At 40.5% G+C, this 18,912-nt stretch overlaps 1 protein-coding gene across 1 annotated transcript in view; it reads left to right on the forward strand.

The window, feature by feature from the left end:
- TDRD9 (tudor domain containing 9) overlaps positions 1-18,912 on the forward strand; it is a 224,348-nt gene that overhangs the window by 168,952 nt on the left and 36,484 nt on the right. Inside the window, exons 24-30 of the mRNA XM_036751321.1 lie at positions 3,493-3,666; positions 7,868-7,979; positions 8,415-8,627; positions 8,916-9,005; positions 10,151-10,411; positions 13,650-13,811; positions 14,898-14,968. Coding sequence (XP_036607216.1) covers positions 3,493-3,666; positions 7,868-7,979; positions 8,415-8,627; positions 8,916-9,005; positions 10,151-10,411; positions 13,650-13,811; positions 14,898-14,968 — 1,083 coding nt within the window. The remainder of the gene's footprint in view (positions 1-3,492; positions 3,667-7,867; positions 7,980-8,414; positions 8,628-8,915; positions 9,006-10,150; positions 10,412-13,649; positions 13,812-14,897; positions 14,969-18,912) is intronic.

Raw genomic sequence — 18,912 nt, forward strand, 5'->3', positions numbered from 1 at the left:
GGGAGGGAGCTTTGGATGAAGAGCCTGGGGCTTGGTAGATGTGGTTCACAGTGCAGGGAGGAGAGGAAGAGTGATGAGTAATTGGTGGATTCTATAGACTCCATTCTAGAGTGGGTCAGTACATGGTCATCTAAAGCCTTAAAGAATGACGGGCCTAATTTCCAGTTACTAGGAGGTTGTTGCAGGATAGTGCCGTATGTATGTTCTGAATACCTGAGAAGGAAAGGCATTTTGGCCTCGTTTTATTGATGAGTTTTAATTCCTGATACTGGTACAGCACTTAAGAGTTTGCAAAAAGAGAGACAGCATTGTGTAGTGGAAAGATCTTTGGACTCGGCCCTCAGAGGATCTGAATTCAAGCCATAATTTTACCACTTATTTGTCACGTGACCTTAGGCAAGTCCTTTTACTTTCCTGAGTCTCAGTCTCCATGCCTGTAAGAGGGGGGTTTAACTGTATGATTTCTATAGTCTGTTCATCATAAACATGGTCACATTTGTGAGAAACAATTGTCTCACCGAAAAACTCCACCTGATAAAAAGATCTTTATTTTACATGCTTTTGAATGGGTAACCTCTGTGACAAAGGTAGACAAAGAGCTGGACGCAGCCAGCTTTCTAATTCCCCTTCTCGACTGCCATGTCCCTCCCCTGTTCTCCCTTGGTGGGATATGACTTCCCGAACTGCCTGCTGCATGTTCTCCTCCTAGGCGTGTTCCCTCTACCTTGTCATGCTTTGCATTAGCTTGCTCCACCCTGGGGGTGTGTGGGTTAATATTAAACAGCATGTTAAGCATGGTACAAGCTTCTGACCTTTCACTTGATCAGAAGCCTGGTTCTGCTAGGTCAAAGCTGAGGTTGGAACTGGTTACTTCTGACTTACATCCTGTTATCTTTCTTGCAAAGCTGGGAGTGTGTAGGTGTCACTCTTGTGGAAACAGAACTCCTTCTGTTTCTCACACATTTGATCACAGAATCTCAGAATTGGAAGGGACCTGTCAATGTGAATTTTAAATGAAAACAGTCAGTGCAATAAAATGGAAGTCTTTAATGAGGGCAAGTGAATTTAAGCTTGGGGTGCCACGCACACAGCAAGCACTGGGGTACCCAAGAGAGGTGGCTGGAAACAGGGTTGATACAGGATACTAAGGCAGAGAGAATGCCTAGGCTGCAGGTGGCAGGGGTTAGGCATCTCACCCTTTCACTAGGCAAGTTGTTTTTCATAACAAGCACAAAAGTCCATTAAGGAAGCTTGGGAATCTCTGGAGGGATAAGTTTGAGGGATCTACGAAATAAATAATCAGTGCCTGGAAGTGACTGTGTCCGGTTAGCCCCAGGCAATTCATTGGCCTGGGAAAGGAGACCCTAGCAGCTTCTATTGGTTCTTAGTCAACTGTTTGTCAGACCTCTGAGGCCATCTAATTCAGCTCCTACCTGAAGGAGAATCCTCTCTACAATGTCCCCAACCAGTAACCATCCAGCTTTAGCCTGAAGACCAGAGCAAGGAATGTACTGCTTTCCAAGCAATCCATTCTCCTTTGTAACTCTTACTGTGAGCAATCCTTTTCTTGAAGTAAGCCTGATCTTTGCCGTCTCAGTTCCTTGGTTCCTAGATCTGCTATCTGGGATCAAGCAGAACAAGTCCACAAGGATCTAACACAGGTAACGGCGTAGTGCATAGATCCCATTTGGAGCCTCAATGCTACTGCCCTGAGCATATGATCGAGTGGTAGCAGGGAATGAGAATTACAAGGCCTGTATTAATAATTTTTACCTACATGCCTTTAAAAAAAAGAACGGGAATGTAAATCACTGGTAATTCCAATTATAGTACTTTGAGGTCATTTAAATACAAATCTCATTTTAACAGCAAAGGCTGTTTCTAGGAACTTCAGTTGCAAAACTTCCTTGGCACAAGGTCTGAGTAGAAACCTCTGCTACCTTAGAGTTTTCTGTGAGACTAAATTAGCCCCATTCTTTGTAAAGGAAAGATCCTTTTTTAATATTTTATCCCTTTCAGGGTTTTGGGAGGCAGTAAGTAGTGGAAAGAACCCTGAACTAGAAGGCAAAACACATAGGTTCCAGTCATGGCTCAGGCATTTACTTAGTGTTTGACCTTGAAGTAGGTGTGTGGAGTCTGAGTTGGAGATCAAAAAAGGTTTTTATTCTTTCCCATGAGAAAGGGCACAGCCCTCCTCGCTCCAACAATGTCAGCCAGGCAGTGAGCTCGCAGGCTTCCTTTGTCCTAATCCTAACCCTACCTCTAACTCCTGTCCTATCTCACCATTGCCTGCTGAGGGAAGCTCACAATCTTCTTACTAATGTCTAACTGATCAGTGCCTTCATTACCATAATTATTCATAACTAATCCGTACCCTATCAGAGGACTGTGTTTTACAAAACCTCATGAGGCATTTCTGTCCACCAAATTTGGAGGTGCCCAGTCAGAAGAGGAGTAACTAATGTGGTTTCCTTCCATGAGCTACTTAGGAAACAAAGCCAAACAAAGAGATAAGAGTGTAGCAGGGAGATGATAGTGAGGAAACTTCACTGTGGGCCATCTCTCACGTAGGTCTTTGGCTTTCCTTGAGGTAGTTTCCTCAGCTGTCAATTAGTGATAACGACTGCCCTATCCCTGTGTTGAGGTTTAGGGGTGCTGGGACCCCAAAATAATGACACACGGGTCCTTCCCAAGTGAATGCGACTCAAGCCTTTTTCAGCCAAAGATAAACAAGGTTTATTAAAAATCCACCGTATTGGCCAGACTCTTAAGGAATTCTCAACATTTGTAACACTAATGCAAGTGGGCCAGATTGAATCTGAGCACCTTAACAGAGGCAGAGATGGATCTTATATACGGAAAGACTGTGGGCAGGATCTAGGGTTGGCCAAGTAGTCTGGGGTGATTGAGGGGAGGGGTCTAGGGAGGACCTTGATGGGAGTGGCTGGTAGGATGGGATGACTAGAGGTCTGGAGGCCAGGAACCGAGAGAATGGGGTTTTGATAGGGCCAGTTATGAGTAACTGAATTGGGTTTAGAGATAATGAAAGGCTAGTTGAGAGGATTATAGTCTCAGGTGAAAGCCAGACATAGTGAGAAGATTCATGGAGAGTTCAAGGGGGTTTCCAGAGCCTGTATCCTGTCACCTGCACAGACATGTTGTAATGAAGTAATGGTGGTGGAAACGTTGTGGAAACTAACTCAGTGTGTATCTGCTCATTCAGGAACGTAGAATGCATAAAGCAGAGAAATGTACAAGAATTACATGCAATAAGAAGATCTCATTATAAATAGTTTTTCTGTTACTCTTTCAGTCACTTAACACCTCTCCCTCCAGTACCTGCTTCTGATGAATTGTAGAAAGAAAAGTTCCTGCGAGTTTCACAAAGGAAGATTTATCAGGGACTGGTTAACTGATCTGGAATGATGTTAGTTAATTAGTATGTATAGTTAATACTTTTTTTAATACATCTTTTTGTTTATGTGGGAACAGGGCATTTGTGGAATTTTCTCGCAATCCAACAGAAAAATTTAAAACTCTTCCTGCTGTGTACATGGCAATTAAGATGTCTCAGCTAAAAGTTCCACTTGAGCTCAGTGTTCATGCTGGTGAAGAAATTGAAGGGAAGGTGCAAGGAGGCACAGTGACAAAGTTGAGGAACACAAGGTAAGGTTGGGAGGCATTTTTCTTTCTGCCAGCTGGTTAATTTTCAGATCAGGCCATGTGGTGTGATAGATACGGTGCTGCACTTGGGAGTCGGAGGAGCTGAGTTAGAGCTCAGGATTTGCTACTTCAGACCGGTGGGACAATAGGCAGCTTTCATTTGACCCCCCCGGGGCCCTAGTTTCCTTATCTGTGAACTGAAGAGGGTTGTTTCAGATAATCTCTGAAGTCTCTTTTTGCTCCAGGTCTTACGTTCTGGCGTCAGTAGAAGTTGGTCTTTTTGCCTTGACCTCTTTAGACTTTCTTAAATCCATAAGCAGGCCTCTCAAAGAGGTGTTTTGGGGGGAGGGGAGTCCCGAGTTTTAGACTTACTTCCAAGTATTCATCATGTTGAATCAGTTGATCATGACTGTGTCCTTAACCAGTGAGAAGGAAGGTTCTTTGTTGTTTCTTGCTGTGCAGTGATAGAAAACTGTTTATAATGAGAGTCAGCATGGTCTAGTGATGACTTTTAAGTCAGAAGATCCAGATTTGAATTCTGCCTTATATACTCTGTCTGTAAAATGAATATAATAGTACTTCGAATTACCCGGCTCAAAGGGTTGTTTTCAGTAAAACACATGGAAAGCATTTAAGTTCCTCTCCCTCCAGAGTTCATTTCCTTTTTCAGCAGGGTTGTTAACTGGAAGATGATGAAAATGCTGAAGATGTAACTTGTCAGTTCTTATGGAGCAGATGCAGAGAGGTGGACTGGATGACAATATACAGTTAAATGGGTTTATGACTGGTTAGGTGACTGGTCTAATGGTTCACTATCAAGATGGAAGGAGATTGGCGGCAGAATGCCCCGGGCTTTGGGCTTGTCCCTGTGCTGTTAAACTTGTTCACCAGTGACTTGGATGAAGGCATAAATGGCATCCTTCTTAAATTTGTGGATGGCACAGAGCTCTGAAGAATGATTAATACAGTGTACACTGAAGAACAAGAGTTGAGATCTAGACAGACCATAGCTTTGTACTGAATCTAAGAATTCAGTCGAATTAAGCATGCAATCTTATCCAGAGGTGTGCTGGAGCCGGCTCTAACTAGCAAGTGAGAGCCCCTTTAATGTTCAGAGAGCGCATTCACACCTCGGAAATGATGTTATTGTTTTATTTATTGTTAATGCAAATAAGCTTAAATATGTACACTTTTGTTAACCATATACCAGCACCATCCTGTATTGCTCTCTCTATATAGAGCCATTTCTTGAGCTCAGTGGCAGTTTGGGGAATGAAGTTATTACCAGACTGGAGGCCTGATGACTTGAGATTGATAATAATAACTAAAATTTAGACATCACGTGTTGTCTTTAATAAAAACCATTTCTAGGTATATTTAATGGTGCCAGATGGGGATGAATACATGCTCCTGGGTCCTGTGGAGGGGAGGGGACTATGGACCAATAGGTCAAGAAATCAAATCTGGGAGATGACGCCAAAAGCCTCCTGTGGAGGAGACACCAGCTGAGTCTAGGCCTCGCTGTGGAAGAATAGAAGGGTCTTGGGAGGATCTCCTAGTGGGTTGGCAGTAAGGCCCTCCAAGGTGCCTGGAAGGGAGGTGTCCATGTTAGAGGAGATACTGTCAACCCAAACCCAGTGCCTTAGGTGTGGTGTGCTAGTGGAGCGGGGAGCCCTCTTGGGCATTCTTTATTCACTCTTGTGAGTGCCATCACAATATGGGGGCTTCAGGGGTGCCTTGCAGGTGCAAAGAAGAGCTGAATGGTTTTCTTCAACTTTGAACGTGAGGGGGAAGGCCCCGTTTGATGAAAGAGGTGGGAGCCATCATGACTGATTCTTGCTTTGGCCACACACATACCATTTGTAGTTCTTCCCTGCCTTCGGGAATACCTTGATGGATTTTTTTTCTGAGCAGTCAGAGGCTTCTTCCTTGGAAACCAATTGTCCAGCCAAGAAGAGAACACCCTGATCTGGTTCCACCTCAGCTCTGCACTCCTGGCACAGCTCCCCACAGCCCACCTATATATCACTTTAAGATTTGCAAAGCATTTTATATCCATGATCTCATTTGTACCTCACAACACCCCTAGATTAATCCTGAATTTTAAAAAAACTGATTTCCTAATTATAGGATGGGGGAGACATCATTAGATCACAAATTGTCTTGAGCTTTTGAGGTTTTAATTGACCGGAGCCTCAATATGAATCAGCTATGTGATGGAGTAGCCAAAAAAAAGCTAAAGAGATCTTCAGCTGGCTTAACAAAAGCATGGCTTAGAGGAATAAGGAAGTGGTGCTTCCCCTCCTCTCTACTCTGGTGGAGGATTGTTTTTAATTCTACCTGTCACCTTATAAAGTGCATTGATAAGCTAGAGAACATCCAGAAAACCACAGCTAGGATGAAAATGTTTATCCTAAAAAAGTGAAGACTTAGGCACTTGAAAAGTTGTGTTCAAGCATTTGAAGAGCTGCCCTGTGGAAAACAGACTGGACTCTGTGTGGTCCCCAAAGGGAGAACCAATAGCAATGAAATTTACAGAAAAGCAAATGTAGGCTTGATGTTAGTAGCAATTCCAGCTATGGACAGGGAATGGGCTGCCTTGAGAAGTTTGTTTTCCCTCTTTGGAGGTCTTCAGGCAGAGGTTATGACCACTTTTTAGGTATGTTAGAGTGGGAATTCCTTTTGGTTTGAGGTTGGTCTAGATGGCTAATGAGGTTTTCTCCAATTCATCATTAAGACGTGATAAAGCCTTGGAAGAGAACTTCAGTAGAAGTTATGTAACACACAAGATCAGAAATCTCAAAACTTAATCAAGATTGTAGTGAGTGGCTGTGATTTAGGATCCAGATGTTTTAAGAGTCTATGCTTCTTCACTGGCACAGATCTCAAGCTGTCTGCACCTTCCCATTCTTTTATATATCCTCTATAGAGAATTAACCAGTGAAGGGCTAGAGGACTTCTGTAGTTCTTTTAACATCTCTCAAATATCAGTACCGCTCTTAGGCTGCCCACTTGCTGAACCTTGCTTTTCTTGATGTGACTGGTCAGTCAGTCAGCAAACAGTCACAAAAATTAGGAAGTGCACACTCCATGCCAAGCACTGGAGTTAAAGGAGAAGATTCTTAAGGAACACAATCTACTGGAGGAGATGGTATGCAAACAACTATGTACCAATAAGATGGAGACCCAGTGATAAAGTGGAGATGATCAGTAGATGGAGGCACTGGCATTAAGGGGGATTGGGTAAGGTGTCTGATGGGAAACTTTTAAAGTGAGACTTAATGTAAGACTTGAGGGAAGCCACGGAAACCTAGAGGTGGAAATGGGGGAGGGTCTTGTGTGAGGAAGAGCTAGGAGGTTGGAATCACTGGGAACACAGAATGGGAGGAGGGGCTTAAGGTCTATCAGACACTTTCTTGATTATCATTAAACCTATTCAACCACAATTTTAATGAGTATTAAGTCTCTTATCGTGTTCTGGGGTTTTAATGCATTGTATTTGGGACCATCGAATTTGAATTCCAGATTTGCTACCAAATTACTTTTATGACCCTCATCAAATTATTTAGCCTTTCTGAGCTTCAGTTTTCTTCTATGTAAAAGGAGTGGGGCTGGAGACCACCAGAGTCCTTTCATACTCTAGATTGGAGGCTCTCTGTGCCCAAGAAGCACAACAGTGGCTATTAATAATTAGCTCAAATTGTAGGAGGACAGTCACCTATTTAAGAATATATTAAATCTTTGAAATCTCACTGGCTTCCATTCTGACTGAAAGGCGGGATCAGTAGAAGTAGGCTTATCTTTCATTTCCCAGGATAAAGATTTCACTTGTGTAGCTTAGATGTACCTGCTGTCGGCCAGGCGTCCTAACTGTTGAATTTCAGATCACATTTCTCTTTGAAATTCCTGCACATGGGTCTCTTGTTTTGATGCATGAAAATACTTTACTTGGCTCTGTCTTGTAATGTTACTCTGGAAGAATTTATTTAGATTTCTGTGGCTTATCCTGGCTTTTTAGACAAAGAAACGAAACTTTAAATGTTTTAAATAGCATGAATTTTAGAATTTAGTGTTAATACGTGACATTCCATTAAGACGGTATTACTGCATTTCATAATTGTGTGTATAGACCATAATGATGATTTAAAGCATATGAAGATGACCTGCGTAACACTGCTTTTAAAAAAGTTGCGTGTTTGTTTAGAGTGAACGTGGACTTCCAGAAGCAGACAATTGACACGATGCAGATCTCATTGGATACTCTAGAGCAGTCACAAGCAATTACAAGCCTGCTTTTAACCGTTGAGGTCACTGAGGTATGAGGAATTTGACTGACATGACTGTATAGTTTTTCTTTAAGTTGAATTGAAGCAACTGCATTGAAAACTGTATTTTATTAGGTGCTCTAAATTAAATTTGTTAGTGATTGATATGTAATGTAGGATAGCTCACTCTAATATTATTTCAAAGGATAATGTTATTTTATTGATATTGATAGTGAATACTTTCCCCAGATATACAGATCATAACCACTCTGCTTATTTTTGAATTGTAAAATAATAAACTTGTCAATGAAGCTGATAATTACTTAAACTAGTATTGTACTGGCATTTTCATTTTTTATATTTGGGACTTTTAAAGTAACAGTTTTATTTAGGTTAAAGATATTGATACGTGAAGTTTTGTGATTTAAAAGCATTTTGAACATTTGGTATAGAAATCTTGAATTACTTTCTTTCCTTTTTTTTAAGGTTGTAGAAGTTGGTCACTTCTGGGGTTATAGGATTGATGAAAAAAACACAAATATTCTGAAAAAGTTAACAGTTGAAATAAACCAGCTGAAATTGGTGCCTTTGCCGATTCGTCCATATCCTGATTTAGTTTGTCTGGCACCATTTGCTAATTTGAATAAAGAAACCTACTTTAGAGCTCAAATCCTATATGTTTCTGGAAATTCTGCTGAGGTATGTTTGTTGTTCAGTACATGAGATGAGATTTTGACTTTGGAAAAAAAGATTTTGTGATAAATATAAATGGTAGAAATTAGTTGGAAAACAATGTTAGTGAAATTCGATTGATCATTCACTAGAGGGGTCCGTAATTACTCTGGATCTATTATGTTAGCCATTGAACCACTATTGTTACAATTCAGTGTTACTGTTATAGTGCGTTCTGTTTTTGATCCTGAATTAGAGTCTTTTAATGATTTTTATTTCTACCTACTCTTCTCTTTTTAATTCTGTATCGTCTAGGTCTTTTTTGTTGATTATGGTAATAGGTCTCATGTAAGCCTGGACCTTTTAATGGAAATCCCTTGCCATCTTCTAGAGCTTCCATTTCAGGTAAGGTGAAAAGAGGAATGACTTCTTAACTTCCCTTTTTTCTCCACAGTTAAAAAAAATGATCTCAGATATGTTTTCATATCCCACTTATATCAGTGAGGTAAGGTTTGGAGGTTGTCAAAGATAGTTCATTTTCTGTGCAGCCTCCACTCTTCAGCTTAATTGTCGTTTTTAAAGACAAGGCAGTGTTCTTTGACATTGTTCTGGTGTTTCTTACTATGATATCTTGGAATCAGACAGCATTTAAGTATGCTTTACAGAGAAATGTCAAACACTTTTATCCATTACGATACTAGTATAACCTGCTATTACAAGCCCCCTTCATGGTGACTTAGGTTCAGTATCTCTCAAGTGAAAGGAGTCGAGTTCAGATCGTGACTCTGACCTGTATATTTTGGGCAAGTCCTGTCACTTTTCTAAAGCTCAGTGTCGCTTTGTATAATTGAGGAGATTGGACTAGATGACCTCTGAGGTCCCTCATAGCTCTGCATGTATGACTCAGTGATTCTTGAAGCTTGTATCTGCAGGGGTAGGTATGGGATGGGTGTGCTTGCTCTCTGCATGTTGTCTATGCCTGCAGAGCACAAGTTTTGGCAGGTTCTAACCAAGCTGGAAAGGCTTATGGAGTACCAGCCTAATGATGGATGTCTTATCTGTCATTCAATGGCCTACCTTGTTAATTAAGAAGAGGCTCATCAGAAGGTTTGCTATCAAATGATGGTTTGAAAGTGGGACATATATTCAGGAAATTAAACCTTAGAGGGGTTGTATTATACCCATTAATAAAGGCTGTACCCACACTGATGAAATCATGGCTCTTTTAAAGTTAAAGAAACATAACCATACATGCTGCTATAAATTCAGAACTGAAATGTGAAATCCTAGCTTATCTCAGCAGTTTCTTTTAGGCAGATGTTTTTATGTAGATTTGTATAGTCAAGGAGTCAGGTACACAAAAAAGGTCATATTTCTTTGTTTGAGATGGTAGCAGTTGAGGTATCGTATATTCTTAACGAAGCCTTTTTAGAGCAGAGAAAGAATTTTGATTTTTCTTGGTACCCCCTCTAGCACCAACACAGAGCTTCAATAAATGTTTGCTAAATAACAGTTTATAAAATGTTATTGCCCCTATAATTGTCTCGTAGGCTCTGGAATTCAAGATTTGCAAGATGCGTCCTTCCGCAAAGTCTCTTGTATGTGGAGAACACTGGAGTTATGGGGCCAGCCAAAGGTTCGCTGCGTTAGTCAATGGCTGTGCTCTCATAGTGAAGGTCTATTCAGTTGTGCATAATGTTCTACACGTGGATGTGTATCGTTACTCCGGAATTAAAGAAGTGGTGAACGTTCGAGATGTGCTTATCAAAGAATGCTATGCTGAATTAGCAGAGGAGTCTTGTGAATCTAAAGTAGGTATATTTTTATAAAGACTTTATTTAATACTGTCTAGAGTGTGACATCAATGCTAGGTGGTGGGCAGAGGGCAAAGGGGACTGCATCTTTGATTTGACTTAAATGAAAATGGAAATTTGAAGATTCAAGAATATTGAGACCTTCTGGGGGGAGAAGGTGGGAGAAGAAATCCAAGAAATATGATTATGGATAATTGTAAATAAGAGAGAGATATAGTAGGTAAACTATACCTGCAGCATTCTCCTAATCAGAAAAGAAAGAGCAACATGTCCGCACATCCAAGCACTTACGAAGCGAGGCTGGCTCTTTGGGGTCATCACTTCCTTTTCTTATTATTTACTGTCCTTTGAATGATGTTATCTAGAAGTTTTCCAGGAATCAAAGTCAAGCTTACCAGCCTGTAGTTGGTAAACTCTGTTTATCTTCTCTTTTTTAAAAATCAGAAAAACGTCTTGCCCCTATCCAGTCCTGTGTTATTTCTCCTGCCTTCTGTGATTTCTCTTTTAAGTTTTTAGTGATATCTTTTGTTTTTATATCACCTTCATTTTTTGATATATTTCCCTTCCCCTACCCATTGGGCCAACAAAAATTTTTCATTTTAAAGGGAAGGGAAGGTGGTATAGCAAAACTAGCCAACACATCAACCATGTCTGATGGCATGTACTGTGTTCTACACGTATAATAAACTTCTCCCGCTGCAAAGAACAGAGGGGAGCTGCATTTGGTCATCTCTTCTCCAGGCTGGGTTAGGTCATTATGATTACATGGCATTCAGTTTCTTTGTGTTTTAGATTATTTACATTGTTTTCATTGTATATATTATTTTCCTAGTCCTGTATCAGTTCATGTAAATCTGACCGACCATGCTTCTTTGAATTCTTCGTATTTGTTATTTCTTACAGATAGAGTTAGAAATTGATATTCACGTACCATGGTTTGTTTAGCCGTTCCCCAGTGGATGGGCATCCATTTCTTTGCTACCATATTGCTGTGAATATTTATATATATATATGGAGCCTTTCTTTCCGTCTGGCCTCCTAAGGAGTGTCTTCAGCACACTTCAGAGACCACTAGGATCGGCTCAGCAGTCCCATCTGCCGTGCCTTTGGTGCCCTAGATGTAGTTCTTTGGAGCCTGATGACTCTAGTTCACCAAAGGCAGCTAGCTAGCTGCCCTCTCACTACCTCTTATTTATCTTGAATATCAACTTTTTACCACCATTTTTTTGTCCTAACCTTTCCAGATCAGAGTTGCTTTTCCTTGGATGAGATTCTTTCTCTCCTTCTACCTCTGTCTCACAATCTTCTTCCCAGTCACCTCACATATGTCATAATTGTTGGCCGTGTTGAGTAATGAGTAGAACATTGGATTTGAAGTCAGGAATACCTGAGTTCAAATCCTGTTTCATGCACTTACTACTTGTGTGACCCTGGGTGAATCACTTAACCTTTCTGTGCCTCGGTTTCCAGATCTGCAAAATGAGGAGGTTAGATTTCATGGTCTCTAAAGTCCCTTCTAGCTCTGAATCTATGATCCTATAATTTAAATTCCTTCTTCACCTTCCAGGCTTTTTTCTTGTGAAGAAAGAGGTTTTCCCATTGACCAAAAATATTGCACCAAAACAGAGGTCTGCTGCCGGTGAATGAGAACAGTGACCGTATCTAACCCAACATGCATGATCGGTAACAGAGATCCTCCATCCTATGAAGAAGGCATTTCTTTTCAGTCCTCCCATAGAGAGAGAAATGGCCCCACTGGCTTAGCTCCCCCGTACCTGTCTTTATCTTACAGTTTTGTCACATCATCGTCCATATCCTGTCACCTAATGCAGGAATTCCACAAGGTCCTGTCCTGGACACACTTTTTTTTCTTTTGGTGATTGTATGGTGGTCTTATCTATGCTAATGGCCCCTAAATGTGTGTAACCAGGCCTAGTCTCTCTTGAGTTCCAGTCCTATATCTCTGCTTCTGTGGTTCTTTAGCACTGGCAGAAATACAGCCGAGTCATTGCAAAATTACCCTTTCCTATTAGGTTTGGTTCTTTCCCTCGTTCTTGACAGTTACCAGGAGACTTGCTAACCGCTGGTTTTATTTAACTTTTATTTAAATTGGTCTTGTGTCTTCCTCATAGTCGATGATCCCAGCTCGTGTGACTTTGAATGGTAGTTAGTAGTTTATGTCATGGTGGGTCTGGCACTTCTCTTGGACCTCTTTCTTCATGTATAAAATGAGAGAGTAAAATGAACAGAGTGACTTACATATACAGTCTTTGCAAGTTTCCAGAATTCTGTGGTCTGTAACACAAAGGAGTCAGGAGACCCGGATTATAAACCTTTCTCCTGAGATCACAGATGGAGCACTAGGAGTGTCGTTAGGCATCTTTTAGTCCAAACCCTTCTTTTTAAAGATGAGGAAGCTGAGCTCCAGAGAAGCAGAGTGATTCTTCCAGTGTGGTTAAAGACGGGAGCTGGAGTCAGGAAACTCAAGACGGAACCCAGTTTTGACAGTGATTAGTCCTCATGAGCTCCCTGAGCCCCTCAGTAGTAATGCTGATCTGCAAAATGGAGGGAATACTCATTACTTCATAGTGTTACTGTCAAGGCAAAGGGCTTGGCAGACTTTAAAAGTGCTGTGTTGGTGTGGGGGTTTATTATTCCTTTGAATTTGCCTGTTTACAAAATATGAGATCAATATTAGTCCTCCCTGCTGATATCTAAAAAATTTTAAAGGATTAATGTGCCTGTATCTCTAGCCATTTCTTAAATACACGTGAAGGGGAAGACATCCTTACCTGTTGCAACTGCTTTTTTGGGCTTTACTTCTGTAGAAGCCATCCAGCTAGTAATGATCAAGGCAACAAAACTTTAAAATAGGCCCCTTTTATATAACACAGGGCATGGTGTTTAACTTGATGCACCTGAGGAGTGAGCATAGGAAAAGGAGCAAAGATGTCCGAAAGTGACAGCCGTCCAAGGCATAAGCTTGCAGCTGAATCCTTCTGCAACTTATCCAGTCAGGGAGTGTGCCCTTGAGCGCAGTGATTTATGATTATAAGAGGAATACGCTGCAAGCGTGTTACCCCGTGAGGCTGGGTTGTTGTCGCCCCTCGCCAGTTTGGTGTAGCTGTGCCTGGTTTAGTCTCACATAACTGGGCTACTGTCAAACAAGAGGGATCAAAATAACTTTCTTTTGTATGTCGATTAAAAGATAAGCTTTTCTTGTCATTCTGTTTAGCAAAGCAATGAAATGCTGAAGGAATTCTTTTCCAAGTCAGTGGAAAATGCTGCCAGTGCGACTCTGTCACCATCGGCTCACAGTAAAGACGACGAAAAGTTTCTGATCCGAATATTGTTAGACAGCTTTTCTGCTAATAAACTTGGGCCCCCAAATTATAAGGTAATTTTAGAAATTGTCTTTTGAATATCCTAAAAAAAAAAAATTATCCCAAGCTGATAGCAATAAGTTGCTATTTCCTCCTTTGAAATTTCTAAATTCCTCGGAGATTTACTTCATTCCAGTGCCTTCCCTTCCCCTAAGCTGGAAGTAATTTCTTCCTTTTTGGATTTCCCTAATGAGATCTCTTCTCATCTCTGTGTCTTTTTTGTACTGTACTTATTTGAATCTGTATCATTTCCTTTTCTCTTAGATTGCAAATTCTATATGGATTGTGTCGTTTTTCTTTTTTGTTCTAATACTCTCTAGCACAGCGTATGTTTGTTGAATTAATGTAAAAAACATATTTTCAGAAAAAGTATGATTTGCTGGTCAGGCTTAATCAATAATATTTTGCAAGTCAGTAAACGTTGCGAATCCATCCCAGGTAGTAGATGTTTGTCTCCTCCTCGGCAGAGGAGGTCCTTAACCAGTAGATTGAGATCTAGTAGTAAATCTCAGCTCCTAGAACTTGGAAAGTTTCCTGCCTGGTTGTTGCTACTTCACTACCCTTTTTCATTTCCTGGGATTTCCAGCAAGGAGGAAAATGGACTTGGCAATACTGCTTCTTTCCATCCTTGGGAATTTCCTGTCAACTCCATGGTCTTAAGACATTCGGCCTGGGGATCACTATTCAATGTATAAATTCATGGATGTATTTAATGTTTTCAGTAAAGCTTCCATTGAAGGTGTTAGGGATGTTGGTCAATGATCCTCCTCTGCAAAAAATTACATCAAAGTTATCAATGACACCCCCCAAAAGGCATATTTGGAAACATTTTTTACTTAGTCTAGAAGAAGCATGTAATTTGTTAAAGGGTTTAAAATAAAAATTCAGTGAATTGAGGCTTTGTTCCACCAAACAGTGCATTATTAGTTGTCTCCTATTATGATTTATGAGTGTCTTTTCTCGTTGAAAGTCCAAAATGTAATTTTTGGGAATGGTTTTTTAAGAGACTGGATTATAGTGATAAGGACAGGGGAGGAATTATAATGAAAAAAGTAATCTTGTTTGTTGACATTCTACTTTTTTTTTTATTACATGTGAAGGTACTACTTCATGGTCCTTTTAATCCCTATGAGCTCAAGTGTCACAGTATGACCCGAATATCTAAGTTCAGGTATGACAAAATTAAATTTTTCAAGTGACATTTTCGTCTATTCTTTGCTTCCTAATGTGCTCATTATTACTTTATTTTTAAATTTGTAGATTTTGTTTAAACGGCATAAAACCCCATCTAATTCACAGTTACGCTCCCTGCAATACACAGTGCCTGAAAACAGTTAAGCAAAATAGTTGATTGTTGTGCTTTGTTCTCAAAAAGGACCGAAATGACATCACTGTGCTAGAGTCAAGTTTCAGTGTGTCGACTGTGGCTGATCAGACCAGTACGAGCTCAGAATGCTCCACCACAGGTCGGGCACAAATAGTCCATGTGAATACTTGGGGTAGATTCTCTAAATTTGCACATCTAGCATTCCTTTTGAGCTACTTCAATTCTGCTTTGCTCATAGAGCATAGCACCTTCTCTGATGATGGCATGCCATGCTGGGCAGTCCTGCCCAAGTGTCTCCCACGTCACACAATCAATCCCAAAGTTTTTAAGAGAGACCTTGAGAGTGTCCTTGTATGGCTTCTTCTGACCACCATGTGAATGCTTGCCCTGTGTGAGTTCTTCATAAGACAGTCTTTTTGGCAAGCGTACATTTTGCGTTCGAACAGCATGGCCAGCCCAATGGAGCTGCGCTCTCTCTGCAGTAGAGGTTGAATGGTTGGCAGTTCTGTTCAAGAAAGGACCTCAGTGTCTGGTACCTTATTCTGCCAGGTGATCTTCAAAATCTTCCTAAGACAATTGAAATGGAAGCGATTCAGTTTTCTGGCATGGCTCTGGTAGGCTGTCCCAGTGTCACAGGCATACAGCAGTGAGGTCAGCACCGTGGCTCTGTAGACCTTCAGCTTGGTAGTCAATCTAATATCTCAAAATAGTACCACAGAAGGGTTGCCTTTAATGATACTTGGCAGGCTTACATTGTAGTAGTTTTGCTGTTTGTTAAAAAAACAAACTGGGGGTGATGGGGAATCTGGGAGAGGGGATCAGAAGGGTAGAGTTGTGGATTTATCTAATTTTGCTTTATTTTATTATGAACATAACAAGCACCAAAGAAAACCCAAAACAAACATTTCCATCTACAAAATATAACTCAGTAAAGATGATTACATATGAAAATGAGTTTTTCTCAGTTACTTAAGACATAATAGATTTCCATCCTTTATTTTGAAAACTTTCCTGCTTACCTGTGCTTCCTTCTGAATACTTTCTGTACTCTTGCTCTTTTAAAGAATGTTTTAATGGCTTTCCTCTTTTTTAGGGGGTTGAGGGCGGGAGGATGTGGCCTTCTCTACCTCCTCCTTTATCCCAACCCACATCCGTAATAAAAAATAGAAAAAAAAACTATCCTGTAATTAAAAACATAGTCCGGTAAATCAAGTCCACAGAGGGCATACCCACAAATGTACGTCTCCTTCCGCCCCTTGAGCCCTTTGCTTATTTTTCAGGAAGTGGGAAACATGCTTTCCTTGTGGATCCTCTCGAGACATGATGACATCGATCAGAGTTCTTCAGTCTTTTCAGAGCTGTTTTTCTTTACGTTGTTGTTGTTCTGATATAAATTGTTCTTCTGATCCTGCTCATTTCCTCCCACATCAGTTTCCGTTTCCTGAGAGTCTCTGAAATTTCTCTTTTGTCATCTCTTGAAGTACAGTAATGCTCCGTTGTGTTCGCCTGCTGTGCTTGGGCGGTTCAGCCGTTTCCTCATCGATGCGCATCCCTTTGGTTTCCAGTTCTTTGCTGCTGTTTTCTCCCCTTTACATTTCCCTCGGGATCAAGAAGATTATTTTCTTGTGACTCTGCCCTTCCTAACGTTATCTGCCCTTTCGTCCCTCACTTGTGTATCCCTATTATTTCCCCCATTAGGTTATGAGCTCCGGGGGGGGGGGGACTGTCTTTTGCTTCTTTGTGTATATTCCCACCCCTAAGGATCATACCTAGCATATCGTTGGTGCTTAATAAATGTTTATTGACTAACCATAACACACTGTGTGTGATTGCTTTCAGTCCTCCTCTTGTCCAGTTCAGATAAGAGTGAGATTCATCTTTTCTTCTTCCTTTGTACCCTAGCATATTCCTTTTATCCTCTTTTCTTTCTCTTTTTAGAACCCTCAGAAAATAAACAGTTTACTCCTAGATCCTGTTTTTCTTATTTAACTTCCTCAGTACAATTAGAAGACATTAAGGTTCTGAGGGGGTTCTTACTTCTTCACCCTCTATTAAAATGTTATCTAGCTGGCTGCTTCATCATCATATAGCCAATTCCTGCTTCTCTAATTTAAATTTAATTTTCTAGGTTTCTCTTGAGTCTTGAGTTTGCATTTCAAAGTTCCCACTCAGCATTGGTCTTTTCATCAGGAATGCTTAAAAGTCCTCTAGTCCTTTAAAGGTCTATTTTTGCCCCCTGTGGGATGATGCTCGGCTTTTCAAGGTAAATTATTCTTGATTGTAAGCCTGTGTCTTTTACCCTTTGGCATATTGTATTCTAGAATCTTCCTTTCATGTATAGGAGAAACTGCCAAGTCTTGTGTTGCTGACCTCCTTTGGTATCTGAATTTTTTTGTTTCTTACTCTGTGTGTGTGTGTGTATGTACATGTATACGTATATATATTGTGTGTGTGTGTATGTATTTCCTGGGGGTTTTAAACTTGTGAAGTTTTTTTCAGAAGGTAATTAGTAGATTCTCTTTTTATTTTGCCCTCTGGTTTTAATAGATCCAGGAAGGTTTTACTTATGATTTCTTGAATTTTAATATCCGTGCTTTTATCTGGGGGGTAGGTCTCAATGGTTTCAGGTAGTCTGATCCTTAAATGATTTCTTGAGCTGTTTTCTAGTTCATTTGTTTTTGATAGTTGATGCCTTACAAATGTAAATAAGGTATCTTGTAATTTTTTTTCTATCTTTTAATTTTGTTTGAGTATTTCTTGCTTTCATGTAATCATTGATTTCTGTTTGATCTAATCAAATCTTTAAGGTGTCCATGTCCTAGGTAACTTCTATTGCTTTCATTTCTAAGCCATTTCTTTCCATTTATTCTTCCTGATTTTTTCCTCTAGAACTTTTGTTTCATTTGTTTATCTTTTAATTTTTTCTAGGTATTCATGTAGGCCTTGTGACAAATTCATTTTTTTTCCTTTCCAGCCTTTACTTGGAGCTGTTGTGGAGTTATTTTCTTCTAGGTTGGATTTTTGGGCATTTGGGAATCTGTCATCATTTTTCATAGTCGTCTGTATTTTATTTTGTCTGATCATCTCTTCAGCCTTAGTTCTTGAATTGGAACTTTGTGCCAGGGCCAGGTTCTGCTCAGTGTTGTATTTTTTGGGGGGTGTAATGGTCATCCCTGCCTGGTCTCAACTTGGGTCATTTGGATGCCTGTACTGACCTGTACCTCCTGGATTTTTGCGTTTCAGAACACTAGGTCTTTAGGAACTTCCTCAGGACCTCACAATAGTACGCTAAAGGCCTGGGCCTAGGATTTCCAGTGCTGGACACTATTGTGCCCAGACTGGTCACAACTGAGCTCTCTGTCAGTTTCATGTTCCTAGCTCTGAGTTTCAAAGTACCTTGGGAGTTTCTAAGGGGAGCCCTGGGAAGTTGCTACCTCAGTTATCAAAGTCTCTCAGCCCATACATATCTCTACCACCTCCTCTTTGGAGGCTGCTGGCTTGTTTGTTCATGCTGACCCTGGTTTTGCCAGTGGGCCCTTTTATTATTGGTTGTGGGCTTCTGGCTGACTGTGCAGTTCTGGTGTGGAAGGAGTTACTGAGTATAGTTTATTGTTTAATTTGTGGGGGTGGGGGTGCAGGGGGAAATGGAGGGTTAATTTCCTAATTAAATTTCCTTTTATTTTCTACTTTTTCTCTCTCCCCCCGTTACCCCCATTACATACGCACAACTGAGAAAGCAAGAAAAACAAAATCCCTATTAACAAACACTTATAGTCCAAAAAAAATCC

Source organism: Trichosurus vulpecula, chromosome 3 (assembly GCF_011100635.1).
Source record: "Trichosurus vulpecula isolate mTriVul1 chromosome 3, mTriVul1.pri, whole genome shotgun sequence".
Taxonomy (NCBI): domain Eukaryota; kingdom Metazoa; phylum Chordata; class Mammalia; order Diprotodontia; family Phalangeridae; genus Trichosurus; species Trichosurus vulpecula.